The 18031-nt window shown below is 45.0% G+C and overlaps 1 protein-coding gene across 4 annotated transcripts in view; it reads left to right on the forward strand.

Annotated features, from left to right (window-relative positions):
- The window catches only part of LCMT1 (leucine carboxyl methyltransferase 1), a 67000-nt gene that overhangs the window by 9516 nt on the left and 39453 nt on the right, over nt 1–18031 (forward strand). For 2 of the 4 annotated variants that reach the window (XM_032242995.1, XM_032242996.1), the window contains exons 2-3: nt 6364–6455; nt 8789–8910. In XM_032242995.1, coding sequence (XP_032098886.1) covers nt 6364–6455; nt 8789–8910 — 214 coding nt within the window. Of the gene's footprint in view, nt 1–6363; nt 6456–8788; nt 8911–16268; nt 16346–18031 lie in introns of all 4 variants that reach the window. The other 2 variants (XM_032242994.1, XM_032242998.1) reach the window with 2 other exon arrangements.

Below are 18031 nucleotides of genomic sequence, written 5' to 3' on the forward strand. Positions count from 1 at the left end.
TTTTATTAGTGTGTTATAAGGTTGCAGTGTTAATTTTACCCTATACCATTAGCCATTTGTCCCCATACCAGCTATTGTATGGTCTGTATTTCCCCATTGATTTGAGGCAATACTTGTATTATATACTAAACTCTTTTTTTTGTTTTTTGAGACAGTCTCGCTCTGTTGCCCAGGCTGGAGTGCAGTGACTCAATTTTGGCTCACTACAACCTCCGCCTCCTGATTCAAGCGATTCTCCTGCCTCAGCCTCTTGAGTAGCTGGGATTACAGGGATGCACCACCATGCCCAGCTAAGTTTTGTATTTTTAGTAGAGAGACAGTTTCGCCATGTTGGCCGGGCTGGTCTCCAACTCCTGACCTTGGGTGATCTACCCGCCTCAGCCTCCCAAGGTGTCCTCCCAAAGTGTTGTGATTTTAGGCATGAGCTACCATACCAAGCCTTATACACTAAATTTTTATTTACACTTTAACATTGCAATGTGTGTTTCTTCCTTGACTTCCTGTTAAATTGCGTTCTTTTCTTTTTTTTTTTTTTTTTTTTTTGAGATGGAGTCTTGCTCTGTCACCCAGGCTGGAATACAGTGGCGCAATCTTGGATCACTGCAACCTCTGCCTCCCAGGTTCAAGTGATTCTCCTGCCTCAGCCTCCCGAGTAGCTGGGATTACAGGCGTGCGACACCACGCCTGGCTAATTTTTTGTATTTTTAGTAGAGATGGGGTTTTGACATGTTGGACAGGCTGGTCTCAACTCCTGATCTCTGGTGGTCCACCTGCCTTGGCCTCTCAAAGTGCTAGGAATACAAGCGTGAGCCACTGCGCCTGGCCTAAATTGCATTCTTTCAGTCTGATGGCTCAAAATGTTGACTTCCAGAGTTACTTGGTTGTAAATTGAGTCAGCACTTCCACAGCTTATTTTGCAGGGGTAAGGATAGGTTTTTACTAGAGAACTGCAGGGTATTCTTAGTTCATTTGAGCAGCTTTGCTCCAGGAGGGAAGAAGAAAAAGAAAGAATAATAGGAAAGGATATCTGTCTCTCAAGAGTCTATTTCCTTTCATCAGGAAAGCAGTATCTTTTCAGGAAACTCTGCACAGTAGATAAGTTATTACAAAAGAGTTTAAATGTTGAAAAAATTTAAATATAAGTTAAAAAATTACAGTAAGCTAAGGTTAACTAATTAGATACAGAAAAATTGTAAACATTTAGCATAGCCTGAGTGTACATTGTTTTGAAAGCTTTTAGTGTATACCACTGGGGGCGATGGCTCACGCCTGTAATCCCAGCACTTTTGGAGACTGAGGCGGGTGGATCACGAGGTCAGGAGTTTGATACCAGCCTGACCAACATGGAGAAAGCCTGTCTTTACTAAAAGTACAAAAATTAGCTGGGCATGGTGGTGCACGCCTGTAATCCCAGCTCCTTGGGGGCTGACGCAGGAGTATCACATGAGCCCAGGAGGTGGAGGTTGCAATGAGCCAAGATCATGCCACTGCACTCCAGCCTGGGCGATACAGCAAGACTCCAGCTCCAAAAATATATATATATAAATAAATAAAAATAGTGTATAACAACGTCCTAGGCCTTCACATTCACTCACTAGTCACTCACTCATCCACAGCAACTTCCAGCCTTGCAAGCTGCATTCATGGCAAGTGCCCTGTAGAAGGGGACCATTTTTTATCTTTTATCCCGTATTTTTACTGTACCTTTTCTGTGTTTAACTATGTTTAGACATGGTACTTTTTTTTTTTTTTTTTTTGAGATAGTTTTGGTCTTTTCACCCAGCCTGGGGTGCAGTGATGTGATCTCAGCTGACTGCAACACCTTCTTCCTGGTTTCAAGCAATTCTTGTGCCTCAGCCTCCCGAATAGCTGGGATTCCAGGAACCCACCACCATGCCTGGCTAATTTTTGTATTTTTAGTAGAGTTGGCTAGGCTGATCTTGAACTCCTGACCTCAAGTGATCCATAGATATGGTACCTTTTCTAAGTTAGCCGTGTTTAGATATTTATCACTGTGTTATAGTTGTATACATTATTCAGTACAGTGTGCTGTAGAGGTTTGTAGCCTAGGAGGAAGAGCTATACCTTGTAGCCTAGGTGTGTAGTGGGCTGTACCATCTAGCTTTGTGTAAGTACACTCTATGATGTTTACGTAACAACCACCTAACAGCACATTTTTCAGAATGTATCCTCATCTTTCAGCAACACATGCCTTACATGTACACACACACACACACACACACACACACACACACACACTATTTAGGCAACTCAAATGTTATGAGGTAAACAACAAATGTAGATGGGGGGCAGATTTAAATCCAGGTGGCTAAGTTTGAATAAGTTCCCTATGTTAATAGAATTAAGTTCCACAGCTGATGTAACTGACTGAACCTTGATCTGTAAAGCTGAGCCTGCCTTATAGGGTCTTATGAAGGTTCCTATTTGTGTGTATTCATATTTTGTCAAGCATTTGGAATAATGCCTGGCACATAGTAAGCACTTGGTGACTGCCGATGAAAGAAGTACAGTAAATGAGGCTCCAGGCTTGATCCTCAGAGACTTGGTCAGCAGGGAGGCCCCTTCTTATTCTTTGATGCCTCAGATGAGGAAATGCCTGTTGGAGGGGATTTCACACCTTTCAGAAGAAGGCCCCATTGTTCCCAGCTGACCCTCATGGAGATAGGACTCAGTAAATGCTTCTTGAATGAAGCCTTAGGTGGTTGGACCAGATCAGTCTTTCTGTGGGAGGATAGCGAGATGATTTTAGGTGGTACACATACGTTTACCATTTTCATAGTTAGCTATTTATTAGTGTTGTGGTAGTAGAAAATATTAGGCGGCACCTCAGACCTAAGTATTTTTAAAAAGTGAGTGATTAAAAGACACAGTAAATTGAACAGGTGGCATGTGAATGTCTTGGAAACTGAAAGCATTTGCGTATTGAAAGATGGGGAAAACGAGGTCTTTCCAAATCTGAGATGTTTGATTCTTTGAATCTGGGCTTTAAATATGAAATCAGATTATACAAGTAGAAGTTATATACTCTGGGTTTTGTGAGCAGATACGCGTAATGGAAATTGACAGGCAGAACTAGATGCATAGTGTCATTGTCATGCAGGGTACAGAGATAATGGGGCTGTTAACACTTTGGTGTCTGCTCTGGGCAGCCTTCTGTGTGTATATATCTAACAAAATTGGGAACATCCTATACATCAAATTTGTATTCGAGTTTTTCACCTGAAATTATAACTGCATTCAGTGTTCCTACAGAGAAATCTTTGTGCCCATTCTTAATGATTTTCTTAGGTTAAGTCCTAGAAATGGGATTGTGTGGTCATTGTGTATGCATGTGTTTCAGGCCTTTTATACTTGTCATCACAGTGCCCTGCAGTACGATTGTGCCAGTTTAAGGTTCTGGCAGCTTGAGTGCCCTGTTCCTTATCCCTCTCCAAAGCCAAGTTAGTTTAAATAATAGTTTTGTGGCTAATTTGCTCAGCAATTGGTCCAGTTACTCTCCAGCTGATGTCCTGTAAATCCTGAAACTTGCTGCTTGTCTCCCTTCAGAACTCCCATCAGCAGTGCCGACAGCACTCTCCTCCCCACTGCCCAACACTGGCTGGCAAATCTTTTCATCTTGGCCACTCCGATGGGCTGGACAGTGACGTCCCTTTTCCTCGTGTGCATGGAAACCTGTTGCAGTGACCTGGGTTTGAGGAGGGGGAGGAGGAAAGTGTGAGGGGCACTAGGAGGTGGGAGCTGCTGGGAGTGGCAGGCTGGTGTGTCTGCATCTCACCACTCTCCACTGCACTGCTGACCGTGGACAGGTGCTCCTGAGGTCAGTCCCAGATGCCCGCCAGCCCCTGTGCCCTGAGCCTGCTTCTCCCTCCAGCCTCTTCTCCAGTATCGTACTGTCCTCCAGCCTCCATGCCTCCTGTCTGTACTGGACGTTCTGGTGTGTTCTCTGAGCCTTTCTCCCTGCCGTTCCTCCTGTCTGGAATGCCTCTTGGACACCTGACTCTCCCATTCTCCAGGGCTCACTACGGACATCACCTTCTGAGAGAGCCTTTCCCCTGTCACCGTCCTCTCCATGAGTCACAGCCTTCATTACTCATCATCTTGTCATATCTGCCTCTCTCCTTTCTCTCCTTGTTTACCACTGTACCCCCAGTGCCTAGCACTTGGCAGACACCCACATGTTCCTTGACTAAACTAGTCCTTTTGAATAGTGTGAAGAATCCGGAGGTGGGAGGATAGAACCTGCTCTTTATTATTCAAGAGAGTAGTTTTGTAAGTCCAACAAGTTATGGCTTCCAGAGGGTGGCAACTTGATCAGCTTTGGGCAAGTGCCTTCCTTGTGGAAGAAGTCAAACAGTAACTGGCTGTTGTTGCATTGATGTTAGGGTTGGCCAAATCATTTCCAGGGCCCCTTCTAATTCTTAAAACTGGGATGAGTATTCTCATCTGTGGGTTGCTGGTTTTTGTTTCAACTGCAGATGTGGCTTTTACCACTAGGTGACACTATATAATTTCCTTGAAAACAGCGTTTCCCAAACTGCCAACCACAGTAAGAAAATACATTTTTCATTGCACTTATGCCCTCAACACACACAAAACAAAAGTAGGCTGGGCACGATGACTCATGCCTATAATCTCAGCACCTTGGGAGGCGGAGTTTGGAGAATGACTTGAAGCCAGGAGTAAGTATCACGAATGTCTTAACCTTTACCTTATGTAATGCATCCTATTGTTTTACTTTGTTCGACATTTTGAAAAGTAATGCAGGTTTGCAAATGAATTGATTTTATTAATGGGTCATGATTGTTTGAAAATCATTTTTTTTTTAAAGTATACTGTTATAAAATTGTATGGGTGGCTGGGTGTGGTGGCTCATGCCTGTAATCCCAGCACTTTGGGAGGCCAAGGTAGGCAGATCATGAGGTCAGGAGATTGAGACCATCCTGGCCAACATGGTGAAACCAGGTCTCTACTAAAAATACAAAAAAATTAGCTGGACATCGTGGTGCATGCCTGTAGTCCCAGCTACTCAGGAGGCTAAGGCAGGAGAATTGCTTGAACCCAGGAGGTGGAGATTGCAGTGAGCCAAGATCGTGCTACTGGACTGTAGCCTGGACGACAGTGTGAGACTCAGTCTCAAAAAAAGTCAAACAAAAAAACCCAAAAATAACTGTGTGGGTATGCTGTTTTCCTTGGACAGTATGAGCTTGTATAACAGATCGTGTCCATTAGTGACTATTTTGCATGTTTCTGTGGTGAATTGCTGCATGGAACAGCTGAACATGTGCTTCCTTGTGGGTGTCTATGGATGAGAGAGATTGTACAGAATTCAGCTCTTATTGTAGTCAGACCAGAGGTAAGCCTTAGTAGTAGATTTAAAGCTATATTATCTGCTTCTGGAAACTCAGAGACATGACATACCATACTCTAAATTTCGCCTTACTTAGCAGACAAGAAGAAATAGGGCTATTACTCAGGGCATCGTTCGGATGCTTTGGGCTGCAAGTAGCAGAAGGCTGACTCAAAGTGGCTAAAAAGGTAAAGACACTTATCGTCTCACAAAGTAGATGTTGCAGTAGCATTGGCTACTGGCACGACCCCTGCATCCCACTGAGCATGGCCCTTGGGATCCAGGTTCTTTTCATGACCTGGATTGGTTCCACTCCTAAAGTTGGTTCCACTCATGGTTGCAAGAAAGCCTCCAGTGCTTATCAGGGTTTCAGCTCCCAGGCTTGAAACACAAAGCCTTAACTCCTTGTAGTATAGACTGGGTAGAGAGAATTAAGGCTACTGTGGCATTTTCCACATTGTTTTGTTTGTGCTTGCTTTGTTCACTTCTTCCTGGTTTCCCCACTATGACCTTGCTAAAAGGAATGGAATGATTGGCACCTAATACAGAGTCAGGAGAAATACTTAGCTTAATCGGTGACATTTGCCAGATACTTCTGTCTCTTTTCCTCTGGGCACAGGCCTTTCATTTAGCGCAATTAACTGACTAGCTCTGGGCAGTGAGTTTGCGGAGTGAATATATGGCTGCACATCTGTATGAAGCATGAAGTGAGGTTGTTTGCTGTGTAGGGTCCTGGGAAATGAATCAGCAATGTGAGGGAAGGGAGTGAGAGGGCCCACTGTGGGAAATGTGTTGGGCAGTGTAATGTGAACATAAAGATGGATGAATGGCTGAGTCTTCACACGTGTAATGGGGCATAAATGTGCAGTTGGCCTTTTGAGGTGGGTGGTTGGTTTTCCTCGAGGTCCTTGACCTGGTTCCCGGAAACTTGGCAGTGGACTTTGGCTTAACCTACTCAATCTCTACTCACCTTCCTCCTTTTTCGTCCCTTCCAGGTTTGCAGTAAGCATTGGCTACTGGCACGACCCCTACATCCAGCACTTTGTGAGACTGTCTAAAGAGAGGAAGGCCCCCGAAATCAACAGAGGCAAGTGACCATCTCCCTCTTCATCAGCACCTCAGCTGCCTAAGGTTTCAGGGGTTCATTCTTGAAGGGAGTCACAGTGTGCTCCCTTTCCAGCCATGCACAAAAGTTTTTATTTCCCCACATCCTCACCAACACAGTGTATTATAACTTGTTTACAGCCATAAAAAAGAGTGAGCTCATGTCCTTTGCAGGGACGTGGTTGAAGCCAGAAGCCATCATTCTCAGCAAACTAACAGAGGAACAGAAAATCAAACACTGCATGTTCTCACTTATAAGTGGGAGTTGAACCATGAGAACAGATGGACACAGGGAGAGAAACATGACACACCCGGGTCAAGGGGAGGAAGAGCATTGGGTCAAATACCTAATGCATGTGGGGCTTAAAACCCAGATGACAGGTTGATAGGTGCAGCAAACCACCATGGCACGTAACAAACCTGCTCGTTCTGCACATGTATTCCGGAACTTAAAGTAAAAAAAACCCCAAAAAACCACAATATCTACTTCCACATTAAAATCATAATCATTTTTGAAATTTTATTAAATTTAATGAATTGGAAAAAAACTTGTTAATCTGCCATGTGAAACATGATATTATAATTTTAAAAATACTTCTCCTATTTATAGGTGATGCTGAGCTTCATTTTCATGTTTGAAGCCTATTTAAGTATCTTTCACTGTAAACTGTCCATATCAGGAATCACTTTTTTTCCCCAATGAAAAAAATACATAAAGCTTTATATTTCACATACGTATGCCTAGGCTGATTAAATAAATATGGAGAAATTGCTTTATAGTACAGGTATGAGGGGGAGAGTCTCTTAGAATTTACATCAAGACTTTTCCTCTGTTTGGTTGAGGGAGAAAGGGCACTATTTTGCCTATGGCTCATCTAGGTATGTGGAATAATTATGTGGATTTAATTGGGTTCTTCTATGAGGAGATATACCAGAGGCTTTTGTATATTTTAGGCTGAGCATATCTGAGTTTTCACGCCTCTTGTCTGGGTTTATGAATCTTCCCTAAGGAGGGAAATTGAAGATTTCTGCCTATTTTCATAGCTTAAGGGTTGTAAGTCTAGAGGACATGGGTCTTTTACAGCTTTGTTGACGTTCCTCACTGTGGGTGGGAGGGAAAGTGTTGTGAGACTTGGTAATTCTCAGATGAGGGAGGGCTCAGAGGTGCTGACAGCAGTAGTCCTAGGCTTAGAAGGTTTGGCATTCCTTCTCCTGCTCTTGAGGCAGATTTCCTAATAAATGCGGCACAGGCGAAGACCCCCACCCCATGCCCTGGCAGCACCCCTCTCTTCTACCCTGGATTTGAACCTTTAGAATGCAGCCAAATTGGAGAGTACCTCCCAAATGGTGAGGACATTTTTTCCTCAGTGTCCCATCCATCATGCGTGATATCTCTGTAAAATACAACAAAAATGATCTAGAAAAATTATACAGTGTACAATTCCAAATCATTTATTAGATTGAACAGACATGAAATTTCTCTCTCAAGTTGTAATAAAGTTTCTAAATGCTATCAGATTTTGTTCTTAAGATAGTCACATACCGTTAACAGCCATGCATATGCTTCAAGCAGCAGAGCTTTAGAACACAGACCTTGTGGGCTTCTCTTCCTTATTTCCCATCACCTTTTCCCCAACCCTCCACCTGAAAACTTAACAGTGGTGGAATCTTGGGCCACTGAAACCTCTGCCTCCTGAGTTCAAGCAATTCTTGTGCTTCATTCTCCCAAGAAGCTGGGATTACAGTCATGTACCACCACACCTGGCTAATTTTTGTATTTTTGGTAGCAAGTCATTTTATTAGGCAGCCATTTCCTGATCTTTGCGACCCCACTTTTGTATAGAGACCCTAACCCATTCAGGGTGGAGATGAAAGGAACAGGATAACAGATATAGCTTCCTTTGCGTTAGCATTTATATGCTCAGTTTCCTGAGCCATAGTATTCTTTTTCATATGATCTCACAATTTTCAGGTTTACCAGAGTCCAGAGTAGCTTTCACTATAGCCATGAAAGGCACATTTCCATGTGCCATTTGGATCAGACGTTTCAATGTAAAACACTTATTTTTCATACATTAAACTACAGCACACTTTTTCAAAGGTAGTTAATTGCTTCTTGAAATATGGTTCAGATGCCTTTAACCAAAAAAAAAAAAAAAAAAAAAAAAAGCTGCCGTTTCTCCTACAGAGTCTGCAGAATAACCTGACACTGCAGAAGAGCACATGCTTTCTGTTTCGCTCTTCTGCTGGGGTGGGCTTCGCAGGGATAATTTCTGTCATCATTGGGTGATAGCTTGTTTCTGTGACCCCTCTCAGGATACTTTGCTCGAGTCCATGGTGTCAGTCAGCTTATAAAGGCATTTCTACGGAAGACAGAATGTCATTGTCAAATTATCAACCTTGGGGCAGGGATGGATACCACCTTCTGGAGATTAAAGGTATGTTCAGATTCCCCTCCTCTCTCCCCAAGCGTTTAGATTTAATTTTTGGAAGATTTTCACCAAATTCGAAATTAAAGAAATATTAAAAGTTATGTAGCAAAAGCCTGTCCCCCACCCCTATCCCATCTGCCTAGACGCCCCTGTGACTATCAGTCCTGTTTTATCTCAACAGGGCCTTAGTGACAGATATTTTAGGTTTTCTCTAATTGTTGTTACAAGTGGGGCTATAATAAAAATCCTTATATTTCCCTCTGCATGTGTAGAAATATATCAGGTGGAGAAATTCCACCAGTAGAATTGCTGGAATGGAGAGCCTATGCATGCATATGTAACTTTTTATTTTTTGAGCCAGGGTCTTGCCCTGTTACTCAGGCTGGAGTGCAATGGCACAATCGCAGCTCATATCAGCCTCCAACTCCTGGGCTTAAGCCAGTCCTCCCACTTCAGCCTCCCAAGTAGCGGTCTTTGACTCCTGGGCCTAGTTTTTTTTTTTTGTTTTTTTTTTTTTCCCCGAGATAGAGTCTCGCTCTGTCACCCAGGCTGGAGTGCAGTGGCGCAGTATAGGCTCACTGCAGCCTCCACCTCCCAAGTTTAAGCGATTCTCCTGCCTCAGCCTCCTGAGGTAGCTGGGACTATAGGCACATGCCACCACGCCTGGCTAATTTTTGTGTTTTTAGTAGAGACTGGGACGGTTTCCTGACCTCATGATCTGCCCGCCTCGGCCTCCCAAAGTACTGGGATTACAGGCCTGAGCCACTACGCCTGGCCTCCTGGACTTAGTTTTTATAGCCAAATGGTTTCCTTACAAAGTCCTCACTGTGGTGGCTCACACCTATAATCCCAGCACTTTGGGAGGCTGAGGCAGGCGTATCACTTGAGGTCAGGAGTTCGAGACCAGCCTGGCTAACATTGTGAAACCCCATCTCTACTAATAATACAGAAATTAGCTGGGTGTGATGGTGGGCACCTGTAATCCCAGCTACTTGGGAGGCTGAAGTAGGAGAATTGCTTGAACTCAGGAGACGGAGGTTGCAGTGAGTTGAGGTCGTGCCACTGCACTCCAGCCTGGGTGACAGAGCAAGACTGCATCTCTAAAAAAAAAAAAAAAAGTCCTCACCAATTGCATTTTCTCTTTTGTAGGTTTGTACAGATTTTGCTTGGTTCTTCTATTAGGTCCGTCATGTGACAGTAATAGGTATGTGCGTTTCTCCAGATTTTTTGCGGATGTTGACCAAGACCTGCTTATCTGTTTTGTCCTTAATCAGTTCACCTGATACGAAGGTGTCTGGTCATCAGAGCTCTCAGCCTTTCTCTTAATGAAGTGAGAAATCGGTGGCCTCAACGTGATGTGGGTATTTGTTTGCCTCTGCATTCTCTTCTCAAGATAGAATCACTAACATTGTGAAGTGTTTTTACATATGCGACCTCATGAATTAACATAAAAACTCTCCAACGGTGTTTTACCCAGATGAAGGAAATGGGACTGCAAGATTGTCTTCCAGAATCCTACAGTCAGAGGCTCGGGGACAGGGCGCAAGCATAGGAATTTGCCCATTAAACTCCAGATTTCATCTTCTTTCCTCTGCACACATAGCCTCTGTGGTTATTCAGGAGGGTGACCTTCCCTTTTCTGTACATCTGTTGTGTCTTTGTTTTTCTGTCTTTGTTGTTGTTTTTCAGACAGTCTCACTCTCTCACCCAGGTTGGAGTGCTGTGGTGCCATCTCGGCTCACTGCAACCTCCCCCTCCTAGGTCTAAGCGATTCTCCTGCCGCAGCCTCCCTAGTAGCTGGTACTACAGGCGTTCACCACCACACATGGCTAATTTTCGTGTTTTTAGTAGAGATAGAGTTTCACCATGTCGGCCAGCTGGTCTCAAACTCCTGGCCTCAAGTGATCCACCCATCTCGGCCTCCCAGAGTGCTGAGATTATAGGAGTGAGCCGCTGCACCCAGCTGACCTGTTGTGTTTTTGTAATGACTTGTCCTGTGCTGTGGTGTGAGGAACTGGAGCACAGTACAGTGTAAGAGAATGTGCTATGTCAGTGTTAACAGAGGCTGCTGGAGAGATCCCTCCATTGGACTTGAGACCCCTTTGACTTGTCACGCAATTTTTCTTCTCCTGTCTTGTAGGCGGGTTAATAATTAATAAACCTGAGCTTCTTATTTCTGAGCAAAGTACACTGAGGCTTATGTACCCCTTCTTAGAAAAAGGCAGTCAGTCAGTCGTGAGGAAGGAGGACTGTATAGTGTCTGAAAGTTCTTTGTGGAAATGTTTTGACTTTGATTGATAATTATATTGAGCTGAAGGCCTTTTTTGTTTGAAGTTTCTTTTAAAATATATATATATATGTTACATTTGTTTGCTGTTTTAGAACAGGTGTTACAAACTGTAGCCCATGGCCAAATCTGGCCCACAGCCTGTTTTTGTAAATAAAGTTTTATTGGAAGACAGCCATTCCCATTTATTTGCATATTGTGCTTCAGCAGCCATATGACAGTTATAACAGCAGAGTTGAGTAGTTACAACAGAGACCATCTGGCCTGCAAGGGCTAAAATATTTACCTTCTGGCTCTTTACAGAAGCAGTTTGCCAGTCTGTGTTTTTGAGGTATGTGCTTGTCTCTAAAAGTGTAGAGAAAACCTTGTCTGTGGGTCTTAGTGTCTCATGCACCTTCCAGCTGGGATGGTTCCCAGGTTGCACCAGCAGAGGTTTAGCTAAGAATCAAGGGTGTGAGCTTGTTCCATAAAATCTCAGAAGCCCAGGTCTGTACGTTTGAAGACTCCCATCTGCTGGCAGTGAGCAGGAACAGGACAAAGAAGAGTCAGTCTTGTCACAAAAAGGAATAAGGGGGCCACGTATGGTTCATCACACTTGTAATCCCAGGACTTTGGGATGCTGAGGCAGATGAATTGCTTGAGCTCAGTAGTTTGAGACCAGCCTGGGAAATATGGCAAAACCTCATCTCTACAAAAGATACAAAAATTAATCAGGTTTGGTGGTGCACACCTGTGGTCCCAGCTACTCAAGAAGCTGAGGTGGGAGGATCACCCGAGCCCCAGAGGTTGAGACTGCAGTGAGCCGAGATTGTGCCACTGCACCCCAACCTGGGTGTCCAAGGGAGACCCTGTCTCAAAAAAAAAAAAAAAGAAAAGGAATAAAGGGAGAGTAAAACCCTGAAGGGTTTAAGGGGCCTTAATTTCTTGGTGTCTCCAGAATTGTTCCATAGAACCAATGGATCCGTACAACCTGCTTCCCTCCAATCTCCTTGTGGAGGGAAGCAGGGTCAATTTTGGCAGTCTGTGAGGTGGTCAGCCATGTTCAGTCCCCTTTGGGTCTCAGTGATGCCCCGTTCCCCCTGCCCTGTGGCAGCTGATCCCAGTCTCGGTGTCGTCCATACCAGGCAGTCACATGCAGGCTATTTGGGGTGGAATGTCAAAAGGGCTATCAAGAATCACAGAATAAGAAGTTGAAGCATCACTTGTCACAGCCATTTTGCCCCCTTCTCAAGAAACGAGGTTTCTTTCTTTCTTTTTTGAGACAGAGTCTCACTCTGTTGCCCAGGCTGGAGTGCGGTGGTGTGATCTCGGCTCACTGCAACCTCCATCTCCCACGTTCAAGTGATTTTTGTGCCTCAGCCTCCTGATTAGCTGGGATTACAAGTGCATGTCACCACGCCTGGCTAATTTTTGTATTTTTTGTAGTGACAGCGTTTCACCATGTTGGCCAGGCTGGTCTTGAACTCCTGACCTCAAGTGATCCAACCGCCTCAGCCTCCTAAAGTGCTGGGATTACGGGTGTGAGCCACCGTGCCCGGCAGGATATCTTTCTTAAGAGCTCCAGGTGTGCGTTTTGTAAGCTTTCTCCTCAGTGATCTCTTATTCAGAATTCTTACGAGGATCCAGCTGGCTAATGCATGGGAAAGCTCTTTAAAAAGGAAGAAGTCCCATAAGAGCTGGAGGACACTACGCTATCTTTCATTCATATACCTTTAATTGTTCCCATTGTCTTTTGGAATTTTAGGTAATCTTTAACTTCCCATATGCTGTGAGTAAAAGTTCTTAAAAGTGTTGTGGAAATTGAAATTCTTGGTGAAAGTTATTTCCATGTCCCCTCTACCCATGTCCTTCACGTATTGTGAAATAGCTTCTGCATAGCCCTACTTGACAGGCATGTGCCGTACCTCTAAGTGTAGACAGCTCAGATTAGTGAGCCCAGGTATCCTGGGATGTCCTGAGACGTGTGTGGTGTGTGTGTGTGTGTGTGTGTGTGTGTGTGTGTGTGTGTGTGAGAGAGAGAGAGAGAGAGAGAGAGAGAGGGAGAGAGAGAGAGAGACAGGATCTGGATCTGGATCTGTTGAGTGCAGTGATACAATTTTGGCTCACTGCAACCTCCTCCTCCCAGGCTCAAGCCATCTTCCTACCTCAGCCTCCCGAGTAGCTGGGGACTGCAGGTGTATGCCACCATGCATGGATAATTTGTATTTTTGGTAGAGACAGGGTCTTGCTATGTTGCCTAGGCTGGTTTCGAACTCAGGGGCTCAAGCAGTCCTCCTGCATCGGCCTCCCAAAGTGCTGGGATTACAGGTGTAAGCCACTGTACTCAGCCCTCCTTTTTTGTTTTAAAAAGATAAAGCCCAGGCTGGATCCCCTGGGATTCTGGCAGAGGACCAGTCTTTGTGTATTTCTCAGCCCTGATGTTTGCTCTTAAGAGTCACTTTCCTACTAGGATATGGTTGCTGGTGATTTCTGCCCCCATCATGCTGTCCACGGGGGGTCTGCTACCCTCTCACACCTCAGGATTCATCCATCCCTCCATACCTGTGCTTCGTCTCCTGTTACTGTCTCCATGAATGGTTCTCTTACCTGCCCAGTTACTCCAGTCAGAAACAAGGTGTCACCTTACCTTTCCTTTTCCTCCATGCTCTCCACCAGCGAAGCCATCACCAGGTTCTGGACGTCAGCAGTCTTCTTTGTTTTAAATCATAGTTCTGTATTTCTGGGATAAATGGTGACGGGGAGAGGAGGAGAGGCTGGGCAGGTGGGCTGGGCTGTAGAGTGCCTTGTTTCTTGCTGAGTCCTAGCGGTGTGCAGAGCTGCTGAAGGCCGCCTGAAGTGGATAGTGCAGTGCACAGCAGTGGGCAGCTTCGAGACACAAGAGGGGGCTCTGGGACAGTCTGGGCTGGAGGTAGTAGAGCTCAGGAGGTGTGGAGGGATTCCAGAGGCGTCAGCAGGGCATGTAAGTGATGGACTGGGTGGCTGGATGGCGGGGAGGGCATGGAGAGAATACTAGGATGATAGGATGATCTGTACCTGACTGGTTAGGGAGGGTATAGTTACCAAGCAGCCAGGTGAACCAGGGCTGTGCATGCACATGTGCGCGCGCATGTGTGTATGTCTTTCATATTTGTTTGACTACAGGCCACAGGAAAAAATAAATGTTACATCTCAAGCCAGGGCCCACATCTCTGTACCTGTGTCTGCAATAATAGAGGCACACACAGTGTTGATTTGAATGCTAGAGACCTCATTTTAGGGTGCTGCTTTCTTTTGATTTCTGCCCCACTTTCCTTCTTGTCCTGGGACCTTCTTTTCAGCATATTGTGCAGTATTCAAAACACAATATACCTTCCCTTCTTGTTAGAGCTCACGGGCTCTTTGGATTCCCATGTGATAATTTTACTTAGGTCAGGCCGTCTTCTATGAGCTCCACATGTATTGGCTCATTAATCCTCACAACCCCATGAAGAGTTAGCATTTTCTTCACTTTTCTACTTTTCTTTCTTTCTTTCTTTTCTTTCTTTCTTTCTTTCTTTCCTTTTTTGAGACAGAGTCTTACTCTGTTGCCAGGCTGGAGTACAGTGGCACTATCTCGATTCACTGTAACCTCTGCCTCCTGGGTTCAAGAGATTCTCCTGTCTCAGCCTCCTGAGTAGCTGGGACTACAGGTGCATGCCACCACACCCAGCTAATTTTTGTTTTTTTAGTAGAGATGGGGTTTCACAAACATGTTGACCAGGATAGTCTTGATCTCTTGACCTCGTGATCTGCCTGCCGCGGCCTCCCAGAGTGCTGGGATTACAGGTGTGAGCCACCGTGCCCGGGTTCTTTTCAGACAAATAAATCCTGACCCAGTGAGTTTACCGACTTTCCCAAGACCTTATAGCATATAAGTGACGGAGCTAGGGCTTGAGCCCTGCCCTTCCAATTCCAAGGGCGCCAGTTCTTTTATTTACCGTACTTCACTGTCACAGACAAAAATATATCAGAGGTTGGGTGCCTGTAATCCCAGCCACCCTGGAGGCTGAGGCAGGGAGAACTGCTTGAACCTGGGAGGTGGAGGTTGCAGTGAGCCAAGATCATGCCGTTGCACTCCAGCCTTGGTGACAGAGCGAGACTCCATCTCAAAAAAAAAAAAAAAGACCAGGTGCAGTGGATCATGCCTGTATTCCCAGCATTCTGGGAGGCCGAGGCGGGTAATTTGCCTGAGTTCAGGAGTTTGCACCCAGCCTGGGCAACATATGAAACCCCGTCTCTACTAAAAAAATACAAGAAATTAGCCGGGCATGGTAGCATGCACCTGTAGTCCCAGCTACTTGGGAGACTGAGGCAAGATAATTGCTTGAACCTGGGGGATGGAGGTTGCAGTGAGCCAAGGTTGCACCACTGCACTCCAGCCTGGATGACAGAGCGAGACTCCATCTCAAAAAACAAAAAGAAAAGATATCAGAAAATAATACCCTTAATATATGTGATGCTTTTGATACTAGCCATTTTAAGTTATCTCATCCAAAAAATAATGCTGGTCAAAACCTACTACATTGATTTCTTGACCCTCCTAATAGATCTCAAGCTGCTTTTTTGTTGTTGTTAAATCTTTTACACTTTTTAATTTTTTCATATATACAGGGTCTCGCTATATTGCCCAGGCTGGTCTCAAACTCCTGGCCTCAAGCGATCCTTCTGCCTCAGCCTCCTAAAGTGTTGAAATTACGGGTGTGAGCCACTACACCTGGCCTCAAACTGCGTTTTGAAAATACTGAGTATATTCTACTTCCAAAGCGCGTCTCAACTCCTCTCCACCTTCCCAGCTGCTGCCTCCTACCTCAGGCTCCTCTCTGAACCTTACCTTCTTACCTGGCCGACTCCTCTGGCCTCCTACCTGTTGACCTTCCTCTGTGCTTTCTTCCCTCCAACCTGTTCATGAACAATTTGAAAAACACATCTGCCCATATCAGCCCCCGACTGAAAATCCTTAAACACCCTATTGCTGTTAGGTGCCTAGTGCCTGGTATGTGGAAGATGATCAGCAAATATAAGAGTGAAGAAATAAAGAGTATTATGTGTTTTTCCTCAGGACGAAGATCTTCTCCCAAGTAAATATTTTGAGGTTGACTTTCCAATGATCGTCACGAGAAAGCTGCACAGCATCAAGTAAGTGTGGTCTGGCCAGAAGAACAAGAACCAGGTAGAATTCAGACTCAGTTCTCAGGAGGTGGCAGATCTGAATGCCAGAGACTTCACTGTAGGGTGCTGCCTCTTTCACTGCCCCCCACCAACTTTTTTTTTTTTGCCCTGGGACCCTCATTTCAGCATGTTGTACAGTCTGCAAAATGCAATATACTTTCCCCTTTTACAGATCACAGGCTCTTTGGCTCCCCATGTAATTAAAATTAACATGAGGCCAACCAGATTTCCTAGATGGGGTTTTTATTTTTGGGGCTTGTACTCAAGCATTAGGGAGACAGCAGAGGCGCAAAGACTGTCTGGTTGGCTCCCTGAAGAGGCTGGCAGGGATGTTTTTATTAGTGAAGCATGGAAATTGACATCAGGGGTACGGTAGGCAGGTTGAGCTGGGCAGAGCACGTGAGGGGTAGGGGATGCAGGTCCAAATATCTGGTTGCAACGGTTATCTTGGTTAATGGGCCATTTGGTGGTCTGGCTGGCGGCAACAAGACTGTCAATCAATTGTTCAGTGTTCCTTCCTGAGCTGGGACACTCCATAACCTTGGTTTCATATTTAGATTTCCTAAGGCCAGTTCCTGGAATTCTTTAAGTAGAAGGCATGGTTAAATATGAAGAAGTGACCCCATTCTATTTCTGTTCTATCTTATTCCCCCCCTGAGAGATTTCACCCTCTGTATTCTTAAGGAGAAGGGGGTGAAGGTCTCATCTTCTGGAACTACTTCCTGCTGAACAGGGGTGTCGTCCCTGCCTAACTTTAGGGGGTGGGGAAATCTCTCACTGACTGTTCTAAAGACCTGTAGGGACTGGGATGCTCCTGGGATGATATGGGTTGGAATCCTTGGGCCATCATTAGCTTGACTTGGAGCTGTTGAAACCTGAAAGACACAAACTTGACCAAAAGGTTAAAAATACAATACCCTGAAAGTAATAGCAATTAAATGACCACTTAGGGTTCGAAGAAAGGTAAAAACCATCTCATACTTTGTAGGTATCCTCTGAAGGAGCCCCAGATGGCTTGAACAGTAGAGTTATTAAAATTATGTGGCCGGGTAGCCTGCTGGTAAATCTTTATTTTTATTTTCTTCTGGAGATGGTGTCACTCTGTCGCCCAGGTTGGAGAGCAGTGGTGCCATCACGGCCCACTGCAGCCTCACCTTCTGGGCTCAAGCGATCCTCCCACCTCAGCCTCCCGAGTAGCTAGGAGTAAAGGCACGTGCCACTAAGACCACCTAATTTTTTTTTCTTTTTTTGGTATTTTTTGTAGAGATGGGGTTTTGCCATGTTGCCCAGGTTGGTCACAAATTCCTAGGCTCAAACAATCCACCCACCTTGGCCTCCCAAAGTGCTGGGATTACAGGCGTGGGCCGTTGTGCCTGGCCTTGGTAAATCTTTTGAACTTGCAGTTTAACCAATCCTGAACTGTTAACATAAGAACAACAGATGTGGTTTATTACTGCACATATCCCCCACCCCTACCCCTTGTTCAGTGAGAAGACAGTCCTGGGCAAATCTGTTGTCTAAGACAGCGTTTTTGGCCAGGGAGTGCAGAGAGGCTTGACGTCCTTTTATGCCTCTGCCTAAACTAGTTGTCAGTGTTTCAGGGGTTTGTATTAAGTTTTTGAAAGCTCCCTCACAGAATGCAAAGCCATCCCA

The sequence above is a fragment of the Sapajus apella genome, unplaced genomic scaffold, assembly GCF_009761245.1.
Source record: "Sapajus apella isolate SASKATOON/1434 unplaced genomic scaffold, GSC_monkey_1.0 scaffold51, whole genome shotgun sequence".
Classification (NCBI taxonomy): Eukaryota; Metazoa; Chordata; class Mammalia; order Primates; family Cebidae; genus Sapajus; species Sapajus apella.